This window comes from Nylanderia fulva, unplaced genomic scaffold (genome assembly GCF_048542155.1).
Source record: "Nylanderia fulva isolate GAGA-0341 unplaced genomic scaffold, ASM4854215v1 Scaffold37, whole genome shotgun sequence".
Classification (NCBI taxonomy): Eukaryota; Metazoa; Arthropoda; class Insecta; order Hymenoptera; family Formicidae; genus Nylanderia; species Nylanderia fulva.
In genome coordinates, this window is record NW_028190444.1 from 2,075,793 (window position 1) to 2,096,961 (window position 21,169).

The 21,169-nt window shown below is 28.3% G+C and overlaps 4 protein-coding genes and 1 long non-coding RNA gene across 7 annotated transcripts; 4 read left to right on the top strand and 1 right to left on the bottom strand.

The window, feature by feature from the left end:
• The first annotated feature begins 5,552 nt into the window (after positions 1 to 5,552).
• LOC146722107 (uncharacterized) lies at positions 5,553 to 7,255 on the top strand. The gene is made up of 4 exons (XR_014925339.1): positions 5,553 to 6,071; positions 6,422 to 6,725; positions 6,986 to 7,084; positions 7,169 to 7,255. It is a non-coding gene; the product is annotated as an uncharacterized LOC146722107 (long non-coding RNA).
• LOC114942074 (ATP-binding cassette sub-family C member 10-like) lies at positions 5,728 to 12,938 on the bottom strand. Of its 3 annotated transcripts, none has more exons than XM_029317367.2 (4): positions 12,537 to 12,938; positions 12,264 to 12,455; positions 11,946 to 12,195; positions 5,728 to 5,971 (listed from the first exon to the last, which is right to left on the bottom strand). In XM_029317367.2, the coding sequence occupies exons 1-4, from the start codon at positions 12,542 to 12,544 to the stop codon at positions 5,879 to 5,881; spliced, it is 543 nt and encodes a 180-aa protein (XP_029173200.2). In that variant the 5' UTR covers positions 12,545 to 12,938; the 3' UTR covers positions 5,728 to 5,878. The 3 variants fall into 3 exon arrangements, with proteins under 3 accessions (XP_029173200.2, XP_029173201.2, XP_029173198.2); XM_029317368.2 differs by lacking the exon at positions 5,728 to 5,971 and adding an exon at positions 10,560 to 10,812; XM_029317365.2 differs by lacking the exon at positions 5,728 to 5,971 and having other exon boundaries at positions 11,472 to 12,195.
• LOC146722108 (uncharacterized) lies at positions 7,261 to 9,662 on the top strand (the record flags this gene model as incomplete). Its single annotated transcript, XM_085485503.1, is given in 3 exon segments — positions 7,261 to 7,657; positions 7,660 to 8,603; positions 8,757 to 9,662. Coding segments are annotated over 2 exon segments (1,287 nt in total), but the record flags the coding sequence as incomplete, so codon positions are not given.
• Positions 12,939 to 13,284: 346 nt separating the features above from the next.
• LOC146722109 (uncharacterized) lies at positions 13,285 to 16,146 on the top strand. Its single transcript, XM_085485435.1, has 4 exons — positions 13,285 to 13,767; positions 14,028 to 14,126; positions 14,211 to 15,806; positions 15,987 to 16,146. Exons 1-4 carry the CDS (start codon positions 13,635 to 13,637, stop codon positions 16,130 to 16,132), a joined length of 1,974 nt encoding a protein of 657 aa, XP_085341561.1. The 5' UTR covers positions 13,285 to 13,634; the 3' UTR covers positions 16,133 to 16,146.
• LOC114946126 (uncharacterized) lies at positions 16,146 to 19,131 on the top strand. The gene is made up of 4 exons (XM_085485436.1): positions 16,146 to 16,275; positions 16,456 to 16,930; positions 17,405 to 17,659; positions 18,188 to 19,131. Exons 1-4 carry the CDS (start codon positions 16,243 to 16,245, stop codon positions 18,403 to 18,405), a joined length of 981 nt encoding a protein of 326 aa, XP_085341562.1. The 5' UTR covers positions 16,146 to 16,242; the 3' UTR covers positions 18,406 to 19,131.
• Positions 19,132 to 21,169: the final 2,038 nt, after the last annotated feature.

The following is a 21,169-nucleotide window of genomic DNA, read 5'->3' on the forward strand; positions in this document are numbered from 1 at the left end:
AGTGGAATATGTGAAATTAATTATATGACACATTAAGCTAAAAGTTAAGTTACATTGCGAGAATTTTATAAAAAAGAAAGTTAGAGAAGTTGCACTGCGCAAAATCATTTATTTTGATTTCTTCATATATTTATATTGTATGTACAGTAGCAGTACTGTGTAGTTATTACAATTCTTTTATTGATAATATATATTCATAATTACAAGTGCAATATGTGAAATTAATTATATGACACATTAAGCTAAAAGTTAAGTTACATTGCGAGAATTTTATAAAAAAGAAAGTTAGAAAAGCTGCACTGCGCAAGCTATTTATTTTGATTTTTTCACATATTTATATTATATGTAGAGTAGCAGTACTGTGTAGTTATTTATTACAATTTTTATTGATAATATGTATTCATGATTACAAGTGCAATTTGTGAAATTAATTATATAACACATTAAGCTAAAAGTTAAGTTACATTGCGAGAATTTTATAAAAAAGAAAGCAAAAGCTACACAAGTTTTTTATTTTGATTTCTTCATATATTTATATTATATGTATAGAAGCAATACTTGTAAAGTTATTTATTTTAATTCTTTTATTGATAATATGTATTCATGATTACAAGTGCAACATACTATTATACATATATGTATTAGGTTTGTGTTTTTATATATATAATATACATGTATATGCTCATATGTTCATTGTTCAATTATTATTTTACTAAATATATTTCAAATTGCTTTAAACAAATATAAAAGAATACTTTTTTGTGACTATACATAGAAATATATTTTTACAATTCCTATTATCTACATATTTAATGTTTTATCCTTCTACTTTTTACATAACATTTATATTCATCAAATTGTAAACAAAAAATAAATCAGTAAAATTAATTTTGATACTAATTATTTAAATAATTGTCCTAAAACAGACAATTATATGCTTTTTCTGATTAACTTTTAAAACAATATTTTATACAATTGCAACTTCTGTAACATTATTATTTTCCATTGATCTAATAATATATATAAAACTGAGTCTGTTGCATTGAAATTTTCGTAATTTTTCAAGATTAATTTCTTGGAATATTACAAAAAGAGGGCCCTCCCGTTTCCTTAAGAGCTCCACAATATTTTTGTATCTCAAAATGTCTCAAATGTTTACTTATTCCTGTCTTTTTAATTAAAAAAGATATTAAGATTAATTCTATATAGCAATGACAGATAGTTTGTAAGTAAAATATAGTGATTTTAATTAATTTATATAATTTTTTTATATATAAAGGGATTACATATATTATACTTGACAACTAGTAATATATCTTGTGAATACACATTTTATAAATAACACAAGCGCAGAGAAGTAAATTGCATTAGATGTATCGTTTTCATCTAATATCTCTTCTATCAGAAATCTTTATCGTAACTACGATTTTATCTTAAATATCATAATTATATTTTCTCTCTCTCTCTCTCTCTTTCTTTTTATCTTATTTTGAAACTTTATAATTAAGGTTGCTCCCAGAGACACTCATCCACCGATAACAATCAAAAATAAAAATTGAACAATTTGCTCAAATAAGAAATGTGCATCTTTTATATATATAGCATAAAGAATTTAACTTTATATATATTTGTTATCCTACGTGAAAAAGAATATTATTACACTTTATACAAAGTAACCTATTTTAATTTTAAAATCAATATCTTGCAAATCATTTTGAATTAAAAAATTGAACACATATAGCTGTATTCACCCATGTGTTTAATTTTTTAACTCAAAGTCATTTCCGAGCTATTAATTTACAAATTAAAATGAGTCACCCTATGTAACATTATATTATGTATTATGTATGTTTTATGTATATTTTATTACAGAAAAAAATAACGGTCTTTAATATTGCAACTGAAAGCAAATGGTACTACTGTTTGTGGACCTGAGAGCAGCGTTTGATTCGGTGGACAGAGTGAAGTTGATGGCGGCGTTAAGAGGGAGGGGGGTGAAGGAAGAGACGGTGAGGAGGTGCGAGGAAGTGCTAGGAGAGATAGGGTTCAGAGTTAGAATAGGGGAGGAGGTGGGAGAGAAGTTTTGGACGGGGAGGGGGGTGAGACAGGGATGCCCACTGAGCCCGCTCCTGTTTAACATGTTGATGGCGGACTTGGAGGAGGAAATGGAGAAAGGGAGGTGGGGGGGTGTGAGATTAGGAGAGGGCAAGGTCTATACATTAGCGTACGCAGATGACGTGGTGCTGTTGGCAGAAGATGAGGGGGCGATGAGGTGTATGATGGAGAGGTTAGGGAGATATCTGGAGGGGAAGGGACTGGAACTGAATGAGAAGAAGTCGAAGGTGATGAGATGCAGAAGGGGGGGAGGGAGGTTAAAAAAGGCTAGTTGGTTTTGGAAGGGAAAAAAATTAGAGGAGGTAAAGGAGTACAAGTATTTAGGATATGTGATTCAAAGGAATGGGGGGCAAGAGGGACAGATAAGGGACAGAATAAAGAGAGGGGCAGCAATTATGGGACAGGTATGGGGAATAGGTAAGAGGAGATTTGGGAATAACTGGGGGAGGAGGTTGTGGCTCTTCGATGCGTTAGTGTGGACGGTTTTAGGATACGGGGTGGAGATATGGGGATGGGAAGAGAGAGAGGGATTGGAAAGGATACAAGAAAGGTATCTGAGATGGATGTTAGGAGTGGATTGGAGAACGCCTGGATATATGGTAAGGGAGGAATTGCAAAGGGAAAAGATAAGGACAAGGATGGGAAGAAGAGCATGGGGATATGAGAGAAGGTTAGAGGAGGGTAAGGGAGGATGGTTGGCGAGAATATGTTTGGGGGAGATTAAAGAAAGGGCAAAAAAAAGGAGGGGAATTGTCAGGGTGGGAGAGAGAAAGAAGGGAATTTTTTGAGGGTAAGGGGATGGGATTAAGGGAGATAGAGGAAAGAAGGGAAAAGGGGGAGTTCAGATGGGAAGAAGTTGAGGAATGGGAAGGAAAGGAACAGAGGGAGGAGAGGGTAGGAAAAATGATAAAATCGGAATATAATAAGTGGTACAAACAGATTAAAGGGGAGGGGATTCCGGGCTATTTGAAGAAAGGGTGGGCGGAAGGTAGATGGAGGAGGATGGCAAGGTATAGACTGGGGAATGAAATGAAGGGAAATAGGTATTGGGAAAAGGAGGAGGATAGGAAGTGCAGGATATGTGGGAGAGGGTTAGAGACGTGGGAGCATGTGTGGAAGGAATGTATGGATTGGGGAAGGGAAGAGAGCTGGCAGGAAATGGTAAAGGAGATATTAGGAGAGGAGGGGGAAGGGGAAATATGGTTAAAAAGGTTAGAGGAAGCAAGAGGGAAGGGGGAAGGGGAGAAGGAGAAGGAGGTAAAAGGAGGACAGGGGGATGAGAGAGGGTAGGGATAAGGGGGAGAGAGAGAGGGAGGGAGTGAGTGTGTGAGTGAGTGTGAGAGAGAGAGAGAGGGAGGGAGAGGAAAGGAGTGGAAGAATAACGGTAACCGGAAGCGGAGGTCCAACATAGGCTAAGTAGAATGTAAGATTGCGTAGGTTAAGATAATTTAGAATAAGAAAGGTTAGGGAAAGGCGGACGTGTGTGTGTGTGTAGGTAGGGTAGAAATGCGAGAGAAGATGAGAAAGGCGGCGAAGAGGAAAGGCGTGGCGAAAAACATGTAATTAGATTAAGTTATAGATATAAGTTTAGGCTAAGGAAAAAGGGTAAAGGAAGGAAAGGTTTGGGAACGTTCCTGTAAAAAAAAAGCGCCTTGTAATCCCCAATTGGGGCGGCAATAAATATATCTATCTATCTATCTAATATTGCAACTGATTTATTTGAGAATATATTAAATAAGAAATATATACACACTCACATGTGTCAACCGATTATATACGAAATATTAACGGTTTCATATTATTGATGCTAGAATATTGAGAAACCATTTGTACTGCTACTGCAGTAAATATGTCAGGAAAAACAGTGCTTTACCATGTCAAACCTAAATGCAGCATATTGTATTATATGTATGCAGTATATTATACATATCATAAGTAAATATACATTTCTGTAGTATTTTATTTCTTAAGGAATTTTTCTTCATGTAGTTGTTATATATTTGTTACATATCTCTATAATAGCCAATTGCGTAACTTGAGCTTATTGCGGAACTTGAGTCTATTTGGCTAGAGATTATAAAGTTAGTGAAAATGAAAGTTGTAAGATTGCCAAACATTAATTTCGATCATTTAATTGTCTTAGTATTATTCTTTTAGGACATTAACTATGATTTATCAAAAGACTTCAAAACTGCTACATTATCATACAATGGCAGTTTTGGGGACAATTCTACGAATGATAATGATCCCAATATTGATATATCACTTTTGTGCAATAATAATAACATTAATGCTAATAATTCTAAGAATAACTATGAGTTTGATAATAATGTGATACTTTCTTGTGATGATGATAATAACTGTCATGTAAATACTGATATTGATATTAATTTTATGAACAGTAATAATTCTCTCATAATAATAATCTGACATTTTCCTGTGATAATGACAATTTCAATGTGTCTGAAACGGGTATTCTTCTCAAAGATGTCATGGTACTTCCTTTTAACGATGATAATAATTCTAATATCTTAAATGATCTCACTAACGCCAAAACTTCTATAAATTATAATGATAGTGATAATAATATGATTTCCTGTGATGATAAAAATATTAATGACATTGCTTGTGCAAACACATCAAGTAATGATAGTGATAATAATATAATTTCCTGTGATGATAAAAATATTAATGACAACATTGCTTGTGCAAACACATTAAGTAATGATAGTGATAATAATATGATTTCCCGTGATGATATTAATGACAATATTGCTTCTGCAAACACATCAAGTACTTTAGAATATCTACCTTCAGCATCGGAAATTACAATTGACAAAGAAACTACGGAACATGAAAGCTTCCGCAATAACGTATCTACAATTAATGATAAAAATTCTTCAGAATCACTGATAGATCTTTCTTCTATCAATACATTTGGTTGTAGAGAAGACAATTTATATGTTTCATTTTCTCAACCTAAGGGACATAAAAAAAAATTTTTGCTACTATTGCAAAAAGTTTCAGAGTAAAATTGCACGTCATTTAGAAAACGTGCATAAATTGGAACCTGAAGTAAAGAAACTTGTATTATTACCAAAAGCTGATCATATTTTTCAATTCTGTATAATTATTTAAGTTTATAGTAAATTTTTTATAAATATTAATAAATATAAATATTTTTTTAATATATTAATAATATGTTATAATTTTTATTAATATATTTACATTATATATATATACATTATTTACATTACATATACATTATTTACATTATATATACATTATTTACATTATATATACATTATTTAATATTCTCATTGCAGGTAATTTAGAAAGAAAACAAATTATAGAGTCTATTAGAAAGAAAGGGAATTTCATACACAATACGGATCCTTCCTTAAATACGGGAGAATTAATTGTTTGTCAAAGGCCTGCCAAAAATAGTTGCAAAAAAGTACAAGATTTTATAAGTTGCGCAAAGTGTAAAGGATGGTTCACTAAAAATAATATCAGGCATCATTTTAAAGAATGTGTAGGAGAATCCAAAGGCAGAAATGTACAAGTTTTAGGACGTGCTGTGATGGGCAGAATTCATGAATGTGCAAGTGAGACAGTAAGAAAAGTTTTATTCCCAGTTTTGAGGGAAGATGATGTTACACAAAGTATTAAATATGATAAATTAATAATAACATTTGCGAACAAATTATGTATCAAGTACAATCATCAACACCAACAAGATATGATACGTGCTAAACTTCGATTATAAGGAAGGTTTCTTATCGCAGTGAAAGAATATAACTCTAACATAACAGAGTTTTCTGATATATATAATCCTTCCATATATGATGATTGTCTGAAAGCAGTAAATAAAGTAGCTCATTTTGATGATATTAATAAAAAATATGGTGCACCATCAGTTGCGTCAAATATTGGGACATATTTAAAACAAATTGGTAATTTGTTAATAACTGAATGCATAAAAGCTAATGATATAGAAAAGCAAAATGCTACAGAAAACTTTAAAATTAGTACAATAAGATTATGGTATATCTATAAACAGAACAATAGAATACATTATTTACAATATTTACAATATATATACGCTATTTACATTATATATACATTATTTACATTATATATACAATATTTACATTATATATACATTATTTATTATATATACATTATTTATATTATATATACATTATATACATATTTTTTGTTTGATTTTTAACAGGTTAATATTAATATAAGTCGTAAAAATTCAAATTTTTTATACAGCACCGCTTTTTCATTTACTTTTCAGTTGGAGAAAGTATGCTATGCGAACAAACTTATAATCTGGCGGGACCGGCACCTTCCATATTTATTAGCAATATTGCATAAGATATTGCGTAATATATATAAGATTTCGGTTTACATTTAATGAAAATCGTTTCGTTTCGTTTGTACGCGATTGCATCACATTAAGTGAAAAATGTCACGATATATATTATTTTTTTGTAATTATCATAAATATCATGTAAATATAAAACACAAGAAAAGACGCGTAAAATGTCCAGTTAGGAATCGTAAAAAAACATGTATTATACGTACAATTGCACAGAATAGTAAGTATCACCATTCTATATTTATTTAAAATAATATAAAATGTTATCATAGCAATAATATTGTTAATATTGAGCACAACAGCACGTAACCTTTTTATTCGATTTTTAACAGATTAATATTAACTTAAGTCGTAAAAATCTAAAGTTTTTACTTAGCACTGCTTTTTAATTTTCTTTTCAGTTAAATTCTTGCATCAACGCGTTAAATACTGTGGTTATTTATATATAAATAATTAAAATTACTATATTTATTGTTACAGAAAATAAAAATGATCTTCTTGCAATTGCTAAAAGTTTAAATACAAATAATCCACGTATTGCTCTGGAAAACATAAAATTAATTGTCAATAATAACAATAGTAAGTATTACAGTATTATAATTTTAAAACTACATGCAATATATTGCATTTCTATTTTTTACAGTAATTATACTTTTTTTGTAGAAACTACAGAAATACCACAAAATGCCTGCATTATCAATATGAATTATACTAAAAAGAATACTAATACTAACAATTTAAGTAATGCTATTGATTTTGACAATATTGTAGTATCTTTTCTTGATAATGGACAAGGCCACAATGCAAATGATCAAAGTAACGTCAATTATCTTATAAAACACGTTGATTCTAATAACGGATTTAAAACGATAATTATTGGTAATACTGATAATTATACAAATAATAATGCCGATAATAATGGAAATGATAGCATTGTAGATAATATCATTAATGACAATAATTCTGCGAATAGTACTGATTTTGATAAGAACGTTACATTTTCTATTGAACATGATCACACTGCAATAAATGATGAAGGTTGTGTCACTAATAATGCTAACAAAAATGTTGGTTGTGATAATGCTATGATAATTCCTAGTGAGTCTAATAATGAGCAGAATAGAGTAAAGGCTACTAAACTTAACATTACATTTCCTGTAATGACAGAAATCATAATGTAGTAGATAGTACTATTAATGCTAACAATTCTGCAAATGATACTGATTTTGATAATGTGATATCTTCTTATGATAATAGTAATGGTTGTAAAACGGTAGATAGTAATATCAGTATCAATAATTCTACGAATGATAATGATTCTAATATTGATATATCACTTTTGTGCAATAATAATAACATTAATGCTAATAATTCTAAGAATAACTGTGAGTTTGATAATAATGTGATACTTTCTTGTGATAATGACAATAACTGTCATGTAAATACTGATATTGATATTAATTTTATAAACAGTAATAATTCTCATAATAATAATCTGACATTTTCCTGTGATAATGACAATTTCAATGTGTCTGAAACGGGTATTGTTCTCAAAGATGTCATGATATTTTCTTTTAACGATGATAATAGTTCTAGTATCTTAAATGATCTCACTAACGCCAAAGCTTCTATAAATTATAATGATAATGATAATAATATGATTTCCTGTGATGATGAAAATATTAATGACAATATTGCTTGTGCAAACACATTAAGTAATGATAGTGATAATAATATGATTTCCTGTGATGATATTAATGTCAATATTGCTTCTGCAAACACATCAAGTACTTTAGAATATCTACCTTCAGCATCGGAAATTACAATTGACAAAAAAACTACGGAACATGAAAGCTTCCGCAATAACGTATCTCCAACTAATAATAAAAATTCTTCAGAATCACTGATAGATCTTTCTTCTATCAATACATTTGGTTGTAGAGAAGACAATTTATATGTTCCATTTTCTCAACCTAAGGGACATCAAAAAAAAATTTTTGCTACTATTGCAAAAAGTTTTAGAGTAAAATTGCACGTCATTTAGAAAACGTGCATAAATTGGAACCTGAAGTAAAGAAATTTGTATTATTACCAAAAGGTGATCATATTTTTCAATTCTGTATAATTATTTAAGTTTATAGTATATTTTTTTATAAATATTGATTATTTTTTAAATATAATATTAATATGTTATAATTTTTATTAATATATTTACATTATATACATACATTATTTAATATTCTCATTGCAGGTAATTTAGAAAGAAAACAAATTATAGAGTCTATTAGAAAGAAAGGGAATTTCATACACAATACGGATCCTTCCTTAAATACGGGAGAATTAATTGTTTGTCGAAGGCCTGCCAAAAATAGTTGCAAAAAATGTTTTCATTGCAATAATATTGTTAATATTGAGCACAACAGCACGTAACCTTTTTATTTGATTTTTAACAGGTTAATATTAACTTGAGTCGTAAAAATCTGAAGTTTTTACTCAGCACTGCTTTTTAATTTTCTTTTCAGTTAAATTCTTACATTAGCGCGTTAATTTCTGATTATTTATATCCAAATAATTGAAATTACTATATTTATTGTTACAGAAAATAAAAATGATTGTCTGGCAATTGCTAAAAATTATTAGAAAAGTTAAGCTAAAAGTAAGCTAAAAGTCTTTCCATCTATGGAAGACATAAAAAAATTACACTCATATCTAAATAACGAAAGAAAATTATTGTATGCAAAACTTCAGAAGAAATTTAAATAGGAAACATGGCTAGAACTTGCAACAGTTATATCAATGCAAGTTTTTAATAGAAGAGCAGGAAAAATAGAACGGGTTACTATTGAAGATTTTAATACTCGCGAAGGTATAACGAAAAAGACCCATTTAAATTTATATAAATCATTAGGCACAAAATTACAGCAGCTAAAAATTATTATTACTATTATTTATTTATAAATTTTATTTGTGCGTGTAATTAAATTATATATATGGTATATACATGCAAAATAATTACCCACATATAACTTTTGTATAGTTGCTGATAAATACGTAAGATTCTTAATTCGTAGGAAATTGGGACGTACAGTGCCTGTGATTTTAGACATGGAATTAGTTCAATGTATTGAACTTATATTGAACTAGCGAAAGATGCAAATGTTTTTGAAAAAAATCCGTATCTGTTTGGCATATCTAGTAGTACCAAACGCCATTTCAAATATTTAAGAGCGTGTATCCTTATGCGATATTTTTCTAAAAAATGTAATGCACAAATACTACATTCTTTAAGAGGTACTGAATTACGTAAACATATTGCTACCACATGCATTACGTTAAATTTATCTGACAATGAAGTGGATGATTTGGCGAACTTTATGGTTATATCATATTCATACTTTGATTTAATAATTTCCAAACGTAACGTTTCATTGTTGCATTAGCCTTAATTTCATAAGTTTTGGTTTATAAAGACTTTTTTCTTCTAATTAAATAGATATATTAAAAATGCACAAAAGTTGAAAAAAGGCATACAATAATTAATATATTTTATACAAAAATTAATATATAAAAAGAACTTGTGGCATATATATAATAAGATAAATAGTGTATATACCTGAATCACTATTATTAGATTATGGGACATCACGAGAAAATTCATAAACGCCATTATCGGCAGTCAATAGCAACTATAGAGATAGTTCGTATGACAAAATTTCTTGAAACAGCATTAGATGAAAATGAGCAACAGCAATCTAATAATAGTGATTCAGGTATATACACTATTTATCTTATTATATATATGCCACAAGTTCTTTTTATATATTAATTTTTGTATAAAATATATTAATTATTGTATGCCTTTTTTCAACTTTTCTGCATTTTTAATATATCTATTTAATTAGAAGAAAAAATCAGACAAAAGTCCTTATTAACCAAAACTTATGATATTAAGGTTAATGCAACAATGAAACGTTACGTTTGGAACCTATTAAATCAAAGTATGAATATGATATATTCATTGAAATGGATTCAAATTGAGAATACGTTTCATTATTGTATTCATTCTGCTTTACTCAATTTTTATGCATCGACATCCGCGGTTGTAGCATATATTAGCCCTTAGTTTCAAGAATTGGTTTACACATATATATACATATATAATAATTAAGGTACAAACAAAGATACTTCGAGATCAGAATCGGAAAACGATGCCGAAACATGTATGATAAGTTCACGTAAGCTTTCTTTATTACGAACAGAAAGGAAATTACCTAAATTTCCTACCATAACAGATGGACAACAAAAATCTGTAAAAAAGAAAATCATGCATCAAAACCATACAATAGTGAATAATGACAATGATTCTGACGAAACTTATTCCCCAAAGATAAAGAAACATCGCAGTAGTAAGTTTATTTTTTCATTTTCACATATTCTATTCAGTTTTTATAAATTTATCAAATCAGAGTAAATTTTCTCTTTAATATTATTTAGTATTATATTTAGTATTATATTTTAGTATTATATTTAGTATTATATTTTAGTATTATATTTAGTATTATATTTAGTATTATAATTGTGACTATGTCAAAGTATATTAATATATTAAGCTTTGTGATCATGTCTCTCAGAACAATGCGTGGATTATTTCTATTTAAAGTATTTAAACTATTAACAATATCCAAAAAATCGTCTTTACTTTCTATAAAAATAAAGTAATTTTAATTATTTAAATATAAGTAATCAGAAATTAACGCATTGATGCAAGAATTTAACTGACAAGAAAATTAAAAAGCGCTGTGTAAAAACTTTAGAATTTTTACAATTTATATTAATATTAACCTCCCAAAAATCAAATTAATATGTTATGTGCTGTTGTATGCACTTAATACGTACAATATTATTGCAATGAAAACATTTTATATTACTTTAAATAAATATATAATAATGATACTATTCTGTACAATTATACATATAATACATGTTTTTCTTAAAATTCCTATTAACTGAACAATTAATGTGTATCGTCTTGTGTTTTATATTTATCACATAATAATTACAAAAATTTTTAAAAATTTGAATACCTAAAAGATTATAACTTAACGACATTTCCCATTATGTAAAAAAATGCAAATTAAAAAAAATTATTTAAATTAATTTTGAAATATTTATCTTCAGAAGAATTGCAGAAAATGTTTACACTCTTAGTTCTAGTTTCTTAATAATAATTGTTAGAATCCATGAGGGATTACATAGAACCCATAATTAAACATTGGATTTACGAAGATAATTTTTCAATTTGAGGTACTTAAGAATTTTTTATTCAAAAGCAAAGCAAATGAGAAAGTAAGAAAAAAAGACTAATTTCACAGAGATAAATAAATATCAAGTCATTAATACAGGAACAATTGCTTTCTTGAATATTACAGATAAGAAGTACCTTCGCATTGTGTAGCACAGCTCTGACTAAGCAGAACAATTGTCTCTGCCCAGTGCTGAGATTACTACCACCTTTATCCAAGACTGCATCCAAACCATCCATTCGATGAACTAAAGAATGCACTTTACATTTCTCGAAGGTTTTGTATATATGTATGTGCATATAGGTATACTGATCCAACGGATCCACATTCTCTCGATTAGTACCCGAGAAAAGAAACGGATTCTGAGGTATAATTGCTAAACGGGATCTGGAATGTTTTTCTTTTCTTTACAACTGTTAACATACAATGATTATTTTTTGCAAGTTTATGAATACCTTAATGTGTTCAGTTGTAACGTTTGAATATTCACGTTGTCGATTAATATACTCCCAGAACTGATCTCTGTCAGTCTAAACAACGAAGCTAGTAACGAACTTTTTCCAGGACCGGTGCGACCAACGACGTCTATTTTTTCCGCTGGTCGAGTAACGAATGTTATCTCTTTCAACGATGGCACTAAATGGTTCCTGCGAATATAATTACAAAAATTTCTTTTACCAAATGTTACAATCGTGCGTTATCTTTATCAAAAAATTTGAAAATATTACCTGTACATCAAAACAACTTTTTTAATTCCACAACACTTTGACTAGGCCACGCGTAAGGTTGATTAGTGCCCATTGTATTTTCAGTCGGCACATGATCTAAATACTGTTTAACTCGTTCCACCGCAATCTCTCTCTCTCTCTCTCTCTCTCTCTCTCTCTCAGTCTCAGTAACACCAGCGCGATGACGCGACACGCGATATGCGACGAATCGCGAGAATAGGATTTTCTACCTATTCATATAAACGCGATGCGCGATTACGAAACCTAACATCATTTATTGCATATTTACCATTTATTGCAATTTTATAATTTAATGACAATATCACTCTCGGATCGATGTCGTTGCACGTTTATTTATAACCAAAGAGATCCTCTTTGTTTATAACGACATCGCATCTATAGATAGGGTCGCAGTAAATCGCTCGTCGCGCGCTACAAATCTTCAAACTTGGTCAACTTTTTTGCGATGTCGCACTCTATAGTGCGACGGATATGACGTGCGGAAAAGCTGCACGCTCATTGGATATCGCGCATCGCGTGTCGCGTCATCGCGCTGGTGTGCAGGAGCCATAAAGGTGCCTTTACATGCTAGCATCAAGCGTCAAGCATCTACGTTTGCGCAGATGTCACATAAGATAAAAAATAACTTCTTGTGGCTAATAATATTAATAAATATAATAAATATAATGATTATAATTAATATTATATTAATTTTCAGTACTAATATGTGCTAATATTCATTTGATCTCGACTTATTCATCGTATGATCTCGTATGATTCATCTTATTATTAGCAGCAAGAAGCTGAAATCTATTTTATTTAACATTTGCGCAATGAGTTTTTACGCCGACACGTTTGATGCTATCATATAAAAGCATCTTTATATCCAAATAATCCAATAGGATCGCATTGGAGCGAGAAGTATGTTGGGGGAGAGCCTGCTATGCGAACAAACTTATAATTTGGCGGGACCGGCACCTTCCATATTTATTAGCAATATTGCATAAGATATTGCGTAATATATATAAGATTTCGGTTTACATTTAATGAAAATCGTTTCGTTTCATTTGTACGCGATTGCATCACATTAAGTGAAAAATGTCACAATATATATTATTTTTTTGTAATTATCATAAATATCATGTAAATATAAAACACAAGAGAAGACGCGTAAAATGTCCAGTTAGGAATCGTAAAAAAACATGTATTATACGTACAATTGCACAGAATAGTAAGTATCACCATTCTATATTTATTTAAAATAATATAAAATGTTTACATTGCAATAATATTGTTAATATTGAGCACAACAGCACGTAACCTTTTTATTCGATTTTTAACAGGTTAATATTAACTTAAGTCGTAAAAATCTAAAGTTTTTACTCAGCACTGCTTTTTAATTTTCTTTTCAGTTAAATTCTTGCATCAACGCGTTAATTTCTGTGGTTATTTATATATAAATAATTGAAATTACTATATTTATTGTTACAGAAAATAAAAATGATATTCTTGCAATTGCTAAAAGTTTAAATACATATAATCCACGTATTGCTCTGGAAAACATAAAATTAATTGTCAATAATAATAATAGTAAGTATTATAGTATTATAATTCTAAAACTACATGCAATATATTGCATTTCTATTTTTTACAATAATTATACTTTTTTTGTAGAAACTACAGAAATACCACAAGATGCTTGCATTATCAATATGAATTATACTAAAAAGAATACTAATACTAACAATTTAAGTAATGCTATTGATTTTGACAATAATGTAGTATCATTTCTTTATAATGAACAAGGCCACAATGCAAATGATCAAAGTAACATCAATTATCTTATAAAACACGTTGATTCTAATAACGGATTTAAAACGAAAATTATTGGTAATACTGATAATTTTACAAATAATAATGCCGATAATAATGGAAATGATAGCATTGTAGAAAATATTAATGACAATAATTCTGCGAATAGTACTGATTTTGATAACAACGGGACATTTTCTAATGAACATGATCACACTGCAATAAATGATGAAAATTGTGTAACTAATAATTCTAAGAAAAATGTTGGTTGTGATAATGCTATGATAATTCCTAGTGAGTCTAATAATGAGCAGAATAGAGTAAAAGCTACTAAACTTAACATTACATTTTCCTGTAATGACAGAAATCATAATGTAGTAGATAGTACTATTAATGCTAACAATTCTGCAAATGATACTGATTTTGATAATGTAATACTTTCTTATGAGAACAATAATGGTTGCAAAACAGTACATAGTGATATCAATAATTCTGCGAATGATAATGATCCTAATATTGATATATCATGTTCTAATGAACATGATCACAATGCAATAAATGATGAAGGTTGCATCACTAATAATTCTAACAAAATTGTTGGTTGTGATAATGCTATGATAATTTCTAGTAAGTCTAATAATGAACAGAATAGAGTAAATGCTACTAAACTTAACATTACATTTTCCTGTAATGACAGAAATCATAATGTAGTAGATAGTACTATTACTGCTAACAATTCTGCAAATGATACTGATTTTGATAATGTGATACTTTCTTGTGATGATGATAACTGTTATGTAAATACTGATATTGATATTAATTTTATGAACAGTAATAATTCTCATAATAATAATCTTACATTTTCCTGTGATAATGATAATTTCAATGTGTCTGAAACGGGTATTGTTCTCAAAGATGTCATGATATATTTTTTTAATGATGATAATAATTCTATTATGTTAAATGATCTCACTAACGCCAAAGCTTCTATAAATTATAATAATAGTGATAATAATATGATTTCCTGTGATGATGAAAATATTAATGACAACATTGCTTGTGCAAACACATTAAGTAATGATAGTGATAATAATATGATTTCCCGTGATGATATTAATGACAATATTGCTTCTGCAAACTCATCAAGTTTTTTGGAATATGTACCTTCAGCATTGGAAATTACAATTGACAAAGAAATTACGGAACATGAAAGCTTCCGCAATAAAGTATCTGCAACTAATGATAAAAATTCTTCAGAATCACTGATAGATCTTTCTTCTATCAATACATTTGGTTGTAGAGAAGACAATTTATATGTTCCATTTTCTCAACCTAAGGGACATCAAAAAAAAAATTTTTGCTACTATTGCAAAAAGTTTCAGAGTAAAATTGCACGTCATTTAGAAAACGTGCATAAATTGGAACCTGAAGTAAAGAAATTTGTATTATTACCAAAAGGTGATCATATTTTTCAATTCTGTATAATTATTTAAGTTTATAGTATATTTTTTTATAAATATTGATTATTTGTTAAATATAATATATTAATATGTTATAATTTTATTAATATTACATTACATTTACATTATATATACATTATTTACATTATATATACATTACTTAATATTCTCATTGCAGGTAATTTAGAAAGAAAACAAATTATAGAGTCTATTAGAAAAAAAGGGAATTTCATACATAATACGGATCCTTTCTTAAATACGGGAGAATTAATTGTTTGTCGAAGGCCTGCCAAAAATAGTTGCAAACAGTACAAGATTTTATAAGTTGCGCAAAGTGTAAAGGATGGTTCACTAAAAATAATATCAGGCATCATTTTAAAGAATGTGTAGGAAAATTGAAAGGCAGAAATGTACAAGTTTTAGGACGTGCTTTGATGGGCAGAATTCATGAATGTGCAATTGAGACAGTAAGAAAATTTTTATTCCCAGTTTTGAGAAAAGATGATGTTACACAAAGTATTAAATATGATAAATTTATTTATAAATATTATGTATAAATATTATTTGTTTACAAATATTATAATTAAATTACACACAATATAGTATATGATGCAAAATAATAATCCATATATAACTTTTGTATATAGGTTGCTGATAAATACGTAAGATTCTTAATTCGTGGAAAATTGGGACGTACAGTGCCTGTGATTTTAGACATGGTATTAGTTCAATGTGTTGAACTAATTTTGAACCAGCGAAAGGATGCAAATGTTCCTGAGAAAAATCCGTATGTGTTTGGCATACCTAGTAGTACCAAACGTCATTTCAAATATTTAAGAGCGTGTATCCTTATGCGATATTTTTCTAAAAAATGTGATGCACAAATACCACATTCTTTAAGAGGTACTGAATTACGTAAACATATTGCTACAACATGCATTACGTTAAATTTATCTGACAATGAAGTGGATGATTTGGCGAACTTTATGGGACATCACGAGAAAATTCATAAACGCCATTATCGACAGTCAATAGCAGCTGTAGAGATAGTTCGTATGACGAAATTTCTTGAAGCAGCATTAGGTGAAAATGAGCAACAGCAATCTAATAATAGTGATTCAGGTATATACACTATTTATCTTATTATATATATGCCACAAGTACTTTTTATATATTAATTTTTGTATAAAATATATTAATTATTGTATTCCTTTTTTAAACTTTTCTGCATTCTTAATATATCTATTTAATTAGAAGAAAAAATCAGACAAAAGTCCGTATAAACCAAAACTTATGAAATTAAGGCTAATGTGTGCCACGATCATGGATGTCTGTGTAGAAATAAAAGTAGTAATAATGAATGCAACAATGAAACGTTACGTTTGGAACCTATTAAATCAAAGTATGAATATGATATATTCATTGAAATGGATTCAAATTGAGAATACGTTTCATTATTGTGTTCATTCTGCTTTACTCAATTTTTATGCATCGACGTCCGCGGTTGTAGCATATATTAGCCCTTAGTTTCAAGAATTGGTTACATATATATATACATATATAATAATTATCATAATATTGTGTTATTATTAACAGAAGAGGAAGAGATGCAAGAAACAAACAAAGATACTTCGAGTGCAGAATCGGAAAACGATGCCGAAACATGTATGATAAGTTCACGTAAGCCTTCTTTATTACGAACAGAAAGGAAATTACCGAAATTTCTTAGCGTAACAGATGAACAACAAAAATCTGTAAAAAAGAAAATCGTGCATCAAAACCATACTATAGTGAATAATGACAATGATTCTGACGAAACTTATTCCCCAAAGATAAAGAAACGTGGCAGTAGTAAGTTTATTTTCTCATTTTCACATATTGTATTCAGTTTTTATAAACTTATCAAGTCAGAGTGGATTTTCTTTTAAATATTATTTAGTATTATATTTTCATGTGACTATGTCAAAGTATATTAATATATTAAGCTTTTATTTATAATGCATTTTTTGATAGAATTTTAATGTACATAATAACAATATTTAATTAAAAAATAATAATGATAAATGATAAAGGTTCCACACACATTAGCTTAATTTAGTTATATATTTATTTATATTATTTGTATTTTATATTATTTTATATTATTTTATATTATTTTATTTTTGCATTTCTATTTCTTTTTATTCTTATAATTATGACGTTATAATTTTAATATTTTCTTATTAATGAAAGTTTGTCAGTACTCTGAAGAGAATTTTAAAGTAATTTTATTCTACTAGTAATTTAAATAAAAATACATTTAAATAAAATTTAGGTAAATTATTGCTTTTTATATAGAAATATTTATTCTGATTCATAGATAATTAATTTATTTTGTAGCATCTCCATTTGGTATAACAAAACGAAGACGTTGGACGGAAGAAGAACGTAATACAATATTGAAAGAATTTCAAAAAGAAATTACCACTTCACAGCTGCCATCTAACAAAAAAATTTCCTGTATAAAAGAAAAAAATAAGTGCTTATTTAATCGATCCGTTGCTCAAATTAAAACGTGGATCCATAACTATATATCTGGCAAATTTAAGCGTCACTAAATGAATAAATATTTTTTCAGAAAATATTTATTTAGTCAAATCGGAAATATTTTAATTTTTTATTCAAAAATAATACGTAGATTACTTGTATTTAAGCAAATGCAAAAAATAAGTAGAATACCTAATTTTTATTATTTCATCACATTGAACTAAAAATTAAGTTACGTTGTGAGAATTTTATAAAAAAAGAAGTTAGAGAAGTTGCACTGCGCAAAGTCATTTATTTTGATTTCTTCATATATTTATATTGTATGTACAGTAGCAGTACTGTGTAGTTATTACAATTCTTTTATTGATAATATATATTCATGATTACAAGTGCAATATGTGAAATTAATTATATGACACATTAAGCTAAAAGTTAAGTTACATTGCGAGAATTTTATAAAAAAGAAAGTTAGAAAAGCTGCACTGCGCAAGCTATTTATTTTGATTTTTTCACATATTTATATTATATGTAGAGTAGCAGTACTGTGTAGTTATTTATTATAATTTTTATTGATAATATGTATTCATGATTACAAGTGCAATATGTGAAATTAATTATATAACACGTTAAGCTAAAAGTTAAGTTACATTGCGAGAATTTTATAAAAAAGAAAGCAAAAGCTACACAAGTTTTTTATTTTGATTTCTTCATATATTTATATTATATGTATAGAAGCAATACTTGTAAAGTTATTTATTTTAATTCTTTTATTGATAATATGTATTCATGATTACAAGTGCAACATACTATTATACATATATGTATTAGGTTTGTGTTTTTATATATATAATATACATGTATATGCTCATACGTTCATTGTTCAATTATTATTTTACTAAATATATTTCAAATTGCTTTAAACAAATATATAAGAATACTTTTTTGAGACTATACATAGAAATATATTTTTACAATTCCTACTATCTACATATTTAATGTTTTATCCTTCTACTTTTTACATAACATTTATATTCATCAAATTGTAAAAAAAAAATAAATCAGTAAAATTAATTTTGATACTAATTATTTAAATAATTGTCCTAAAACGGACAATTATGCTTTTTTTGATTAACTTTTAAAACAATATTTTATACAATTACAACTTCTGTAACATTATTATTTTGCATTGATCTAATAATATATATAAAACTGAGTCTGTTGCATTGAAATTTTCGTAATTTTTCAAGATTAATTTCTTGGAATATTACAAAAAGAGGGCCCTCCCGTTTCCTTAAGAGCTCCACAATATTTTTGTATCTCAAAATGTCTCAAATGTTTACTTATATTCCTGTCTTTTTAATTGAAAAAAATATTAAAATTAATTCTATATAGCAATGACAGATAGTTTGTAAGTAAAATATAGTGATTTTAAATAATTTATATAATTTTTTTATAAAAGGATTACATATATTATACTTGACAACTAGTAATATCTTGTGAATACACATTTCATAAATAACACAAGCGCAGAGAAGTAAATTGCATTAGATGTATCGTTTTCATCTAATATCTCTTCTATCAGAAATCTTTATCTTAACTACGATTTTATTTTAAATATCATAATTATATTTTCTCTCTCTCTCTCTCTCTCTCTCTTTCTTTCTTTTCAGGAGACGCGGTAGTGTCTCCGGCCATGTTCAAACCCTAAAAGACCTTAAAAAAGACACTACAAGTCTCTTATCCTGCACCATCAAAGTCCATCTTTTGGGGGTGTAGAACTACTAAAATATAAAAAATTTTAAATTGCACGTAATATAACCTGAAAGGCGGCATCGCCAAGAGTAATTTGAGCCAAGAAGAAATAAAATCGGTCAAGCCGTTCTGGAGATACAAGCGGTCAAAAAGTGACGTTTTTTATGAAAAATGAAGTAACGTCGTCTTCTTCTTCTCTGTCCGCGTCCGCTGACGTCATCAGGATTATATATATATATATAATATGTCTTTCACCCTCTTTCACCCTGTTTCGTCTTCTTTCACCCTCTTTCATTCTCTCTCACCCTCTTTCGTTTTCTTTCACTCTCTTTCGTCCTCTCTAACCCTCTTTCATTCTTTCTCACCCTCTTTCACTCTCTTTTGTCCTCTTTCACCCTCTTTCGTCCTCTTTCACCTTCTTAATGATGAATTCCTAATTGCTTACACAAATTGCTTACATTGTATGTATGTATGTACCATCTCACATAATGCATATCTTAAAATATGATGTTAAAATAATGTAGATTAAAATATATTTTTATAATATTGCATATCGATGTTTCTTGTATGCTGCCTGTAAACAATTAAGAATATATATAAACAATGTTGTACTGTACTATTTTGAAAATTAAATCTCACATATGTCAGAGCATTGTGAAATAAGTGAAATATTTGCTAGAAAGAATTGATGGTGTTTCTCTGCAATAGCAATTCTGCAATAACTATCGTGTAACTACCATATGAATAAATGTTTGCAAGCATTATTTCTTGACTGTTTATGAAACTGTTCAGAGAAACCTGAATTATTATATCTTGATTGTTTGCATATTCGATGAATGATAATGGCTATTTAAAAGAAGAATTTCTTTATTTACTTTTGGAGTGTCATAATAATCGTTTTTTGAACATATGGTGTCGTCAAAATAGCTAGGGTATAAATGTACTATACTTAATTTTGTACTGTCGCTGTACTAACCGATCTACACTTAATTGCTTATACATATGTACCAGTGCATTTTACCACAAATCACAAATAATGTATACATCAGAGTGTCAATGTACTTTTATGTATACAATAAAATT

Bases quoted from the DNA above. Each gene is read 5' to 3' on its own strand.
- LOC114942074 (XM_029317365.2), bottom strand. The intron at 12,196-12,263 runs GTATTCATAAAC...AAAACATTCCAG, and splicing joins TTACAACTGAACACATTAAG to ATCCCGTTTAGCAATTATAC.
- LOC146722109 (XM_085485435.1), top strand. From the start codon at position 13,635: ATGTCACAATATATATTATTTTTTTGTAATTATCATAAATATCATGTA. The intron at 13,768-14,027 runs GTAAGTATCACC...TTATTGTTACAG, and splicing joins ACGTACAATTGCACAGAATA to AAAATAAAAATGATATTCTT. The intron at 15,807-15,986 runs GTGATCATATTT...TTCTCATTGCAG, and splicing joins ATTTGTATTATTACCAAAAG to GTAATTTAGAAAGAAAACAA.
- LOC114946126 (XM_085485436.1), top strand. From the start codon at position 16,243: ATGGGCAGAATTCATGAATGTGCAATTGAGACA. The intron at 16,276-16,455 runs GTAAGAAAATTT...TTTTGTATATAG, and splicing joins ATGAATGTGCAATTGAGACA to GTTGCTGATAAATACGTAAG. The intron at 16,931-17,404 runs GTATATACACTA...TATTATTAACAG, and splicing joins ATCTAATAATAGTGATTCAG to AAGAGGAAGAGATGCAAGAA.